Consider the following 12,660-nt stretch of genomic DNA (forward strand, 5'->3'; position numbering starts at 1 on the left):
CTTTTTTTTTTGAGGGGAATCCAACATCTAACTTTAACATATCATTTCTAGCATTTATCATAAATTGTAAGTTCCTAGCTTTTAAGTAACATTTTTACAAAAATAATTTTGTATACCTTGGTCCAACAACTAGTAAGGTAAAATGTTTACTTTCCAATTTAAATATTACACATAAGCATGTCATATCGTCATTGGGATTCGGCTTAAAGGTCGCAAGTTGCGATCTTTATCACTTTCCAAAGTTCAATATATAATTATATCCAACCAAAAGTGTTTTAGTGTCAACTTAAAAGATTAAGAGTGGATCACCGTATACCACATTCCAAATCAAACTAACAAAAGGTCTTGCGCGCACAAGGTGTACAATAAATTTATCGTACACCATAATAACCTTTACCTAGTTTTTTGTAACTTTTACTATGTTTTGGTTAACTTTTATATTATGAAAAAATTTGATGTATTAACTTCAGGGGTAACTTTTATGTACTTTGAGTCAACTTTGATTTCGGTGTGCAATATTTAATGTACACCCCTTATAAATAAATAAGAATTTGTGTCAAACTAAATGATAATATTATTCCTTTTTCTAACTTGATCCAAATTATTTGTTTTTCAACAAATATTAGTGAGGCATGGCACACTTTGCTTGCAACGAAGGCATTGCTAGCAAAAAAAAAAATAAAAAATAAAATAAAAAAATTACTCCGTAGAAGAGTAGAAGACCAACAACAAACATGAGACCACTTTGATGGTTTCCTCAAAAAAAAAAATTATATAAAAAAAAAAACTCCCAAATAAACACCAACGCCGAACTAGACTGTCTCCTCATAAAATAAAACACACCCAAACGCACAACACTCTTGAGAAGAGACAGGCCGAAGGTATGGCCGCCGCCGCCACCAACACCACCGTCGTTAATTTCCATGTCAAAATCAACAAATTCTGAAAATCTCTCTTTTTTGTCTCCATCATTCCGCATCCTATTAAATTAAATTTTTTTTAAGAATCAATTCTTTTTGTTTTATTTATAAAAAAAATTCTTTGCCAGCCCTAATTTGGGATGGCGACGACAGCACCAACGACGGTGGCGGCGGAGGATTCGACTATGAGCAACAACTCACCACGTAGTCCTGTCAAGCAACGTGGTGTCCTTCCCTCGCCGTGGGCTCAGGTTGTTGTTAGAGGCGTTGGAGAATTACCGGAAAAGACAGAATCGTCTCCACCGGATATTTTACCGTCGACTGAGGGCAATGTAGCTAAAAAAGCTGCTTGGAATAAGCCGATTTCTCCTCCGCCTCTTCCTTCTCCTCCTGGTGGTGATCACGGTGTTGTTATGGGCGCCGCCGCCTGGCCCGCTTTATCAGAGTCGACTCGGCCTCTCTTTAAACCGACGCCGTCGTCTTCCGATTCTCCGAAATCTACCCCTGAAGTTTCTGGCCCTGTTTCTCAGGTATCTGGCTCTACTTTCTTTTGATTGTAATTATTTTAATTTTTTGAATTCATATTTGATTAGTTTTGATTATAGGAAGAAAAAAGGTTGAATATTTGGTATTAAATAGTGATTTTAGGTGTTGAGGGTTTTGTTTGTTTTTGTTGATCAAATGATAATTACGTTTTAACAAACATATTAATTGCTGGAAGGTGTTTATTTTCGGTTAATTAATTAAGATTCTTCAGACAATTATGGTTATGCATGTACTCCGTATTAGCGATTCATGTAAATTGAAAATTTGTTTTGCTATTGTTTATTTTTGTTGAAGTTTACTTCATGATATTCTTTGTCTTTCGATAGACTGTATTTTCAATGGTTTCGTGGGTATTATACACATTGTTTTCCGGTTGTTCATGTTTATGAAGTCTTGAATTTACAAGGATGTGTTTTATTGTTTGAGTGATTCTGTTGATTATTGTAAACCTTGAAGAAATGTTTATGATTCCAACAGTGTTAAGTATAAACACCGAAGGTATTGTGTATATTTGGATTGTGCACGTGAAGCTAGTTATTGATTTGTTGTCTTTAAAGGGATTGGTTTTTCTGACTTGTGTTGATTACAGGGACTCATTACTTCACATTCACAACATCCTAACCAAGGTAGTGCTAGCACTAATCACAATTCTAGCATAAATAGTGCTGCACCCACAAGACAGAGATCAATGAAGCGTGGTGGTGGTGGTGGCAAACAAGGTGGTTTTTCTCGAGGCCCTACACCTCCTTCGCCATTGCAAGCACTTCCAGTTCCTGAAATGGCGCAGAGTGGTTTTAACAAAGTAGGGCCGGGTGCAGGGCCTGACTCATCTTTTAGAGAGACTAGGCCAACCGGAGGGTTTGCATCTCACACAAATACATCAAATGAGAACTACAGTCAAAGAAGTTCAAACCGGCGAGGAAATTATGGGCAACATGGCCGTGGAGATGCGAGGAACCACTACCAAGGAGGTAGGCGTGATCAGGATCACGGGAATCATGATTGGGGCTCATCTCCTAGTTCACATGCAAGGGGTTCATATGGACATCATCATAGGCCTCATGGCCGGGGTTTTATGGGCCCTTCAGTACAAGGGGCTTCACCATTCGCTCCTCCTCCTGTGAGACCTTATGGGAATGCCTTTGTATATGGTAAGATTTGAGACATTCTTGCTTCTAAAACTTTAGATTTTATTTATTTTTCTATTTGTTTTGTTTAATATATTGACATATATTTTTTATAATTTTCTCCTTCTTGTCTTAACATAGATCCTGCTGTGGTCTATCTTGTTCCACCGGAGTACTTTAGGGGAATGCCTTATGTCACTGGTCCACCACCTCCATCTTATCTCGTTCAATCAGACCCCATGCGTCTTTCTATTATCCATCAGATCGAGTACTATTTCAGGTACCATTACCAGTAAACTTTGTAGTTCCTTCGCTAGCTATAACTTTGTCATTTCCATACTTTTGTGTGATTTATTATTGCATTTGAAATTTGCAGTGATGCTAATTTGGTGAAAGATGAGTACTTGAGGTCCAAGATGGATGAACAGGGATGGGTTCCTATAACCTTAATTGCTAACTTCCCTCGAGTAAGTTGTGTTGCAATTTTGTGCACTTTTATTTCCTTTTAATACTAATTTCCTGTGTTTGAAAGAGTTGATGTCATAATTGTTCATATTTCATCATATTGTGCATAAGGTTGATATCTTAATGCGGCTTTCTTTTGTCTTGTGAAGTAGTGTGTATTATTTGCTTGTATAGGTAATTAATCATTAGTGTGGTGTTGGTCAGCTTGCAAATACGCAAAGTGTGCTTGTTTCTCTACATGTTATTTCGGTAATTTGGTCGAATTATCCAAATGGTGCATTTCACCTAGGTATTGCTTGTATAATGGCATTCCTAATTTTCTTAACACAAGATCTTGTTCATAATGCCTTCTCAAAGATCCTACGTGGTTGGCTGATGTAATGCCGGACCAGCTAGTCTGAGAGGGAAAAAAGAAAGATAGGTCAGAATGTAGGATTGATATTACTTTATTCTCAACCTAGAAATGTCATTAGTTTTGATGTACTGGAGGTTGGTTTCGGTATTTTATTGATCAGAATGAAATCGAGTCCTGTTTTCGGTTATCTGAATGACTTGTAGTCATACAACAATCCTCTATATTTTCTGGTCATTGTCTTGGTATGTTTGTATTTTTAGTTGATGATAAGTTGATCCACCTCGCTTTTAGACAATTCGTGAATCTTGCATTTTGTTAATAATATTAGATCCTTATTGTTATTACTTAAAGATTGTCTTTAGCATGTAACAATTGCATCAGTTTTGCTACTGAACATTTTTTTGTGTCAGCTTTCATATTATAGTTTGATGTTCAAATGGTTTGATTTTTTCTTGATATTGTTTACCAAGTACTATCCTGTATTCTTGTTTATAACTTCCGTCATGTATGTAACAATTCTTAACATGTTTTACAAAAAAGAATGTCAATGCTCGTATAATCATTTTCATATGGTCAAGCCCACTTTTAGGTTGTTTTTCTCTTTTCCTTTTAGCAAACTATGAGTATCGAAGGACCCTAAGGCTTAGTGTGCATTTGCCTACGTTTCTCACAACAGACCCCCCTCCCCCCCAATTGGCATGGTACGGGATGTTGTATGGGAGTAGGTGGGGGAAGAACTGTCATTTTTGCTGCTGGCAGGTGACTCTGACATCTATTAGTGTTTTTAATATAGAAACGAGAAGAAGTTGCAATTGTTGTTCATTTTGTTGTACTCAAGACCGAGGAGGTATGAAATGAATGAAAAATCCACCAAGGCGTCAAACTGCATTAATATTAAGCACAATGATTCATAATTTAAGATGGAATAGAGACTGAGTGCTTAACATTTTGGAGATTGATGATGATGCTTTTGTAGTTGATATTTTGAAAAGAGGAGAAAAAGGGATTTGGATTTTAAAAGATATTCTGTACTAGCTAGAATCGGTGGGCATAATTTGGTATTGTGATGTTGTTTGCATGCATATTAACTAGCTTATATCTTCATTTGGTGAGTGTAAGAGTTTTTATGGGTGTTCTTTGGTCGCTTTATTGAATGTGGGTGAGGTTGTGTGATTCGTGTTTTCTTTCTCATTCACGCGTTGAGTTTTCTGCCTTCTGGGCCTTTGGGTGTTTAAAGGTGTCTTAACTCGTAGTGTGTGAGCTGGCTGCTCATTTCCTTAAGATAATTTAATTAGCAAGAATAAAATCTATAAATATTGTTAAGAGTATGGAAGGCGTTGTTTAGCAATGGTCCTCACACATGGAAACAGAAAAGGGGTAGATTGCCTAGTCTCTGGGAAGTGTTTGGATTGATAAAGCTTTTCACTCTAGTAAGCAATATTAAGTCGAATTTGTTATTTAAAATAGATTTATTCTTGTGAAATTAGAGAATATACCACTTTGTTCTCTGCAAAGGAGCAAGCATTGGATTAGGAAGGACTGACTATTTACGTCAATGGGGTCTAGCTGGGAAACATCAAAGTCAGAATTCCTTGATATCCCTGAACGTTGGTTTATTTTTGGGCTATCTAATTTTGAATTCCCCTTAGTCTCAAAAGCTCATGTGTCATGATGTGTAAGGCAATTAATAGCAGTTACCATGTCTGTGGCTCAGCATCCATTATCAACTTCTACAGGGTTCAAAAATTAATCTAGGGTGGCTTCTTAAGTGTCACATAGTTATGGGATTTTTTTATACTTAGTCTTAAGTTTATTCTAAGATGGTGCTTAGATAGACTCATGATCTTTGGATGTCCATTGAAAAGCTAAATTGTTATTAAAACAGTGCCTGAGACCTCTAGCTTTGCATTTATGTTATTACATAAAGTCTATTTTACCTAAACTTCTTTTTATATATTTTGTGCACTAAAGCTTTCATATTCGTCTTTTTTAGTACCTAGAAACATGTGCATTCAGGAAGGCTTACGTGAAGTCCTCTAACTATTGGTGGGTAAAGGGAATTGTATTATGACTTTACATTGGGGATTATCCGTCAAGGTTTGCTTTTGATGTGTGTTATATTGAAATACTACCTGATGAGAGTTGTTGTAGGTTTTACATCTAGGATGTTTTGATGACTGTATGTTAATCTAATTCGTGAGATGAAGGAATGTAGCTGAACTGCTGGTACGGTGAACAGTTAATTGTGAGCAATGAACCACACTTGATTTTGTGTTATTTTGTTATTTATTAGGTACTCCCTCGGAATTTTTTTTAAGGAGTCACACTTATCATTTCCGGCCCTACTTTATTAGGAGTCACACTTCCATTTTTAGTAACTTTTCTATCCCACTTTCTAATTATTTAATATATTAATTTCCTCTAGAGACCATCATATTTAATATATTAATATAAACTCCCTCTCTACTTTGATTAAAATACTTTTCCCATCATCTTTTTTCTATTTGTTTATTACTCTTTCCTCCACTTGCTTTATTATTTTTATTAGATTCAACTCTCCTTACTTAATACGCGTGCCGGTCAACATGCGACTCCTAATAAAATACGGAGGGAGTATATTATACCCCTTTACATACTGAGTGATGCTTTCATACTAAAATATGATGAACTTCAAATGAAAGGTGTTATCGTATGACTTACATACTCTGTAACATTTGCAAATATCATTTTTTCATTTTAAAGTCATGCTTCTTCTATACGTTGTTTTCTCGTCTTTGCATATCCGTTATTGATTATAAAGTGACCTATCAAGTGTATTCTTATATTTATGACATTGTTTTTAGGAAAACTTTAATGTTTTGGCCTAAGATATAGGATAATTGTAGGACAGTAGGCACATCTCAGTAATTGCATAAAGATGATTTGTGGTTTGGAATATGACCCTCCCATGTCCCAATATTCTTTGGTGATCAGTAGTTGAATTTGTCAACATATAAGTATTTGTTATGAACATCATAGGATAATTGTCTTTTTGATGTATGAACATCTAATATCCGTTTTTGTGATCACATTACCAAAAATTAACTTCTGTTGGTTGTTGGTTGGGCAATCAGGGACTGCCTAGAGGTGTAATTTTTCAAATTTCAGGCCTACATGGTGTAATATTTTGAGGCTACTGTTTCTTTTGAGTTTTTTTTCTCCCTTTTGCTTGTAACACTGGCAGCGACTGAAAGTTATAGTCACTGTTTAACATTAATGTTTTGCATTTGGTATCCGCGGTATTTATCAACTTATAAACTACCTACACTAGTTTCTTTTCCTTGATGATGTTAAGCAAGTATTTTCCAATTTATTTTTTAATGCATGTACACATACTCACATAGCATTTAATTTTAAAGGCATGTACACATAGCATTTATTTTTTAATGCATGTACAGATAGCACTTTTGGTAGCTCTAGGCATCCCTGAATGATTATTTTCCTGACATTCTGTCTCTAAATATATCATTCAAAGTTGATAAGCTTAACTTACATGGTGTAGAAGAAATAAGTGAGTGTTTGTCGGACACATTGCAAGAACTGTTATTATATAGTCAGCATAGTTTATGTTTTTGGTTGGCAAATAAATTGTTTTGTGTAAGCATTTTAATCACTTTATAGTAGATAATTAAACTTTGATTTTCTTTTCTTGAAAGTGACTGTTTTCTTGAAAAGGCTAAAATAATAACCACACACAAAAATAAATATTTTAAGGTTTTGATTGAGGGAAGTCTTGTTTCTTCTTTATACTTTAGAAAAAGGTATTTAGACGGCGGTTCGGGTTATATTTTTATTTCAGTAAGCATTGAATACTATTTATCACTAAGTGCAGGTACATCCGTACATGATTAGGATCTTGTTTAGGGTCTGACGCTAGGCTCTTCGGTGTTGGTTCTTTTGCTAGAATGACTTTCAGTGTTTCTGGTGTTGGTATATTTATCACAAAAAACTCTAGGTTGCCTCCTTTGGGCATGTAGGAAGTACGTGAAATTTTTATAGTAGTGTCATTATACTCATCGTCATTGACTGTGGGTGCTATGCTTCTTCCTCTTTGGAAACCCTTGGTTAGGGCACATATTGACAACATAAAGATATCTTGGTTAGAGAAATATGCGTATGTTGAGAGTTGAATCTTCAAATAAGAAACATATTAGTGTTCTTTCACTTTTTCAAATATTTCTTCAAAGTGGGATCTAGAAATGGATTGTGAATCTGTTGACATTTGTGCGAATGTGTATGTAACTCGGTGGTAAGAACCCTTATTTTATTTTTTAATATTATCATTGCCTCAAAGAGGCTCCCGCAAGAAGCGGTTTAGGGGGGGGGGGTCGGGTGTACATAACCTTACCCCTGCAATTGCATAGAGGTTGTTTCCAATTGACCCAAAAGCGATAACGGGACGACAACGGGATAACCATATTTTACTTCATGGAAAGGAAGCGAGGTTTTAAGAGTCATTTTGATTTAATCCGTTACATCCCACAGCCAAAAGAACAAATGAATCGTCGGCTCCATCAGTAATAACCCTTGTTATGTTATGGATTTTGTAAGGGTTAAATGTGATTACTTGCGTTAATGGTGTTGGTACCTTAACGTAGTAATTCTATGAGCACGGTTGTTGAAGCTTTTTTTTAGCTATTACTCTCTTCGTCCCTTTTTGTTTGCCCCATATTCCACTTTAAGGTGTCCATTTGAGATTGTTCCATACTTTAAATGGTAAGTTTCCCACTTGCTTTCTCTCCATCTCTCTCCTCATGGACCTACTTTATCAACTCATGTGCACATGTTAAATCCAATTCTAAATAAAGTGAATTTTGGCTATGAGCAATAAAAAAAAGGGGAGTACTACGTACATCGATCAGTGGACTATGGACCATGGTGTACAGTGAGAATGATGCACTAAAAGAACATATGTGCATAAGCAAAAGAACATGCGACATAATATTTCACTTTTTTGTTATAAAAAATAGTATATTATTTCACTATTTATTAAAAATATAAATAAAAATTGTATTCATGTTCTTTTAACGTAACCGCTTTTCTTTTAATTATATAATAGTGTTCTTTAGGTGCACCATGCTCACTGTGCACCATTTTTTGCATCATTATTCAGAATCTACATTATTTTCAAAGCTTCTTATACCTAAATATCGTTAGCACGGTTGGTGATATACATATTATTATTATTATTCGGAATCACTTGTTTTCTAATTAGCAAACATCTATATTACAAGTTATAGAAATAGGGTTATCTTATATTCATTGAAATGGAGTCTAGCTTTGATGTAAATATTCCATTGACTCGAAGTCATCTTACAATTTGATAATATTTTGTGTCCCATTTAAATTTTTTACGCTTCTCTTATTTCCTTTACCTTGCTTTTATTTTAGTGAATGGATGGTTTGTGAAAGTCTAGTTCTTTGTTTCAGCTATCAAAATTATGACTTGCACATTTATATAACTTATAACAAGTGAACTATCTTACGAATGCGCTTGAACTTGCTTTGCAAGGTTATTTTGTTTTTTGTTTTTGGTGTGCTTTATTTTAGAATTTCCTTTGTATAATGAAGGATCATGTGTTTATGGTTGTTGACAAGTATCGAAAACACATTATGGGTTAGTTAGAGTGACACCAAATACAATATGGGTTTCTTTATGTTGTGAGTTTTAGGATCTTTAGGTATAAGAGTTATCTTCCTTGTGTGTTGTACACTAGCAGTATATATTAACCCAAGGTGCTTTAATTCACAACTCCTTGATTAATAAAGATCCATGTTAGGTGGGAACCTGTGGCAAGTATTTTGTTAATTTTTACTCTTCGTGTTTGGCGTTTGTCTTTGGTAGGTTCAAAGTCTAACCGACAACATAAATTTTCTACTGGAGTGCTTAAAAGGATCTAGCATTGTTGAAGTACAGGTTAGTTCATGTTGGATATTTCTTCAAGTTTAACTTGGATATGCATTGTGTTGATTGTATTGGCACAAAATTGAACTTTTTTGTATTTTATTTTGTGTAGGGAGACAAAGTAAGGAGGTGTAATGATTGGATGAAATGGATAACACATCAACAGTCTCCTTCAGAATCTGGGTCACAATCCCCTGTAGGTTCTTCTTTTGATAATCTGACTACAAACATGCAGAGAATTTCATTGGAGAACCTAGACAAGGAAAAGGGATTGGGTAACAATTTGGCGGTTACAAACATGGAAGGGTCTATTCAACGTGTATGTTGAAATTTTTAGACTACTCTAAATCTCTGATTATAGATCATCAAATATAGAGTTAAAACCCCTTTTTTGATCTTATGGAGGATGAATTTTGTCAGACGGGTTTGAAGAACATTTTACATGGATTTTCTTTGTGTTTGCGCCCTGAATTTTTGTCAACAGTTTTGAAGCGGCTAAGTAAATTAACTTAGGATTTGAATCATTAATATTTTTGAAATAGTCTACTCTGGCGACTTTTATTGAGCTGTTGAATTGTATAGTTTTTTTCCGCTTATTTTTGCAAATGAATGATTTTTGTATTTGGAATTTAGATAAGAATAAATTGTGTAATGCATCAGTGAGAATATGCTAGATATGCTTTGCAATACCTTGGGAGTGCTGCTTAAGCTACATATTGGCTCACCCTTATGGCACGATGCCTGTGGGATCATGGAGAAGGATCTCGACAAATAGCTATTCCCGTGTTTTCCGTGTTAGCAATCGTCATTTCTGTTTCCTTTATTGGTGTTTTCCGTGTTACCCCACCATTTTTTCTGTGTCCTTTATGGTTGTTTACTTGCATTTACATTCCTTATTGTTTTGGCGAATTTTCAGCCAGTATCGCTACTTAGGGTCTTAGGCCATAGGAAACATTTAGATTAGACCAGAAACTAAATATACAGGTTAAGAGAACGAGGCCTCAGATTACTTGTGCCAACAATTTGCCAAAGCCTTATCTGATGGCTTCCAGTTGGTTTTAGTTTCATTTTTTTTGTCGAAATCAGATTACTAAAATTCGGATTCCAATTGAGCATCCTTTTCTATGGTCTATTTTCACCATATCTATTTCGAATCCGATAAAAAGTTTCTACAAAAGTTCAAGGACATTTTATTTATTTTATTTATTTTTTTCTTTCTTCTGTAGAGTAATTTTAATATTCAGAATATCAATGTATCATAATATCTTTTTACAGGATTTGAATTTATTAGTGGTAAATAGTGTGCATTTGAAACAACGAAAATAAGTGTAACCAATTAGAAAACTAAAAAAAGCCGTACTTTTATAACTGTGTAGAGGTCTCAAAGCATCAACAATGGAGAGGATATATGTCCTCCCTTACACTTTCTCTCCTCTAAATTAGGATCCTTTTTGATGTAGGATTAGAAGAGAGGATCCTCTCATAGTAGAGGAATACAATATATCCTCCATATAAAGAGGATATATTGGATTAGAGAGAGAGGATATATTAAGCCACATTGACTTGGTAGTTTTAAACAATTTTGCATACGGTTATAATTTTATAATGATAATAAATAAAAACCGGTAACTTATTTGTAAATGAAAAAATACCAACGATTATATATATTTTTTCTCTATAAATGAACCTAATTTTAAACAAATTTCATACATCTCATCTTTTTCATGATGAACTTGAAGCATAATATGTACCTGAAACGGATAGATGAGTTGAGTAGTAGATTTTTGCTTGGAATTATCATAGTTTCTAAATGCAGAAATTAATTTCATTCTGCAAAATTGAAAAAGTCATAACTACCCTTTATATCCTTATTAAAAAAAATATATATATAATCTTTTACCTGGAATTATAACCTACATACGAAGTATTATCATTTCACTTCTCTATCTTCTTCTATCTCAAACACGTCATCTTCATGTCACTCAAAATCTTCAACTTTTAAGCTTTAATCTAACCTCTTTTCCATATACTTAAACAAGAGTTTTTAGATTGGAAAATAAACCTGAGTTGTTTAATCTTTGAATCTATGATGCAGATTTTTGTACCTAAATTGCCTACAAAATGAATTGTTAAAATCAATAAATCGTTACACATTCAACTTGACGCTATTAACAAATCAAGATGGTTGTTAGTGCGATATCTTTTATCCTTGAACAAAGAAAAAAAAAATTCAAGACGGGGATCGATTTGGTTTTGCGGTAAGATGTATAGAATGATGCTAGTAATTTTTAATTAATAAATATGAAGCACATATTTTTACTAGGGGTATTTTAGTAATTTTAAATTTTATGTTAAGAAATTAAATTCTGCATTTAGCAACACCCGGAATTATTAGTAGTAACTGCAATTTTTATTATTATTGTCATCGGGGTTTATCACTGTCATTGTTTTTCATTTACGGTCACTTTTTTTTAATTACGGCTAGTGTATTGCATTAATTAATGTTAGTAGTAATGTTTTTATTCTTGTCAATGTTATAGTTTGTTCTTGTCATTGTTAGTTAATTACCGTCATTATATTGTAATATTTTTAATTATTATTAATGTTATATTAACAAGTTTATTATTGTCAAGGTTACAAATCGATTTATTTTATCAATAATAATGGAAAAATAATTAATTAGGCTAATTTATTTTTTAAACACTTGAAATTATCATTATTCCTAAATTAAATGTTTTAATAAGAAAGATAATATGTGTTGGGGTATGTAAACTAAGAGAGAGGAAAAAGAGAGGATCCTCTTTGATGTGTGGAAAAGAATAGAAATAAGAAAAGGAAGAGGAAGGAGATAGTGGAAAATGACGTGGAAGAAAGAGAATGTGACGTGTCAAAAGGAGAGAGAGTAGAAGAGAGGATATATATATCCTCTCCAATAATCCTGCTCTCAACAATGGAGAGGATATATGTCTTCCCTTACACTCACTCTCCTCTAAATTATGATCCTTTTTGATGTAGGAGTAGAAGAGAGGATCCTCTCTTAGTAGAGGAATACAATATATCCTCCATATGAGAGCATGTTTATCCATGAGGAGTTACCTTCCTGACTTCCTCTTATTTCTTATCTCTCCTCTTCTCCTTTTGACACATCACAATCTCTTTCCTCCACATCATTTCCCACTATCTCCTTCCTCTTCCTCTTCATCTTTCTTCAATTTGTCCCACAACCAAGAGTCTCCTCTTTTACTTCCTCTATCTCTTCATACATATACCCCACCATATATTCTACTCCCTCTCTTCCATAAT

At 34.1% G+C, this 12,660-nt stretch overlaps 1 protein-coding gene across 1 annotated transcript; it reads left to right on the forward strand.

Moving 5' to 3' along the window:
- The first annotated feature begins 784 nt into the window (after window positions 1–784).
- LOC110804876 (la-related protein 1C) lies at window positions 785–10,023 on the forward strand. The gene is made up of 6 exons (XM_022010474.2): window positions 785–1,450; window positions 2,056–2,617; window positions 2,735–2,873; window positions 2,970–3,060; window positions 9,298–9,369; window positions 9,470–10,023. Exons 1-6 carry the CDS (start codon window positions 1,061–1,063, stop codon window positions 9,683–9,685), a joined length of 1,470 nt encoding a protein of 489 aa, XP_021866166.2. The 5' UTR covers window positions 785–1,060; the 3' UTR covers window positions 9,686–10,023.
- Window positions 10,024–12,660: the final 2,637 nt, after the last annotated feature.

The sequence above is a fragment of the Spinacia oleracea genome, chromosome 6, assembly GCF_020520425.1.
Source record: "Spinacia oleracea cultivar Varoflay chromosome 6, BTI_SOV_V1, whole genome shotgun sequence".
NCBI classification, from domain to species: domain Eukaryota; kingdom Viridiplantae; phylum Streptophyta; class Magnoliopsida; order Caryophyllales; family Amaranthaceae; genus Spinacia; species Spinacia oleracea.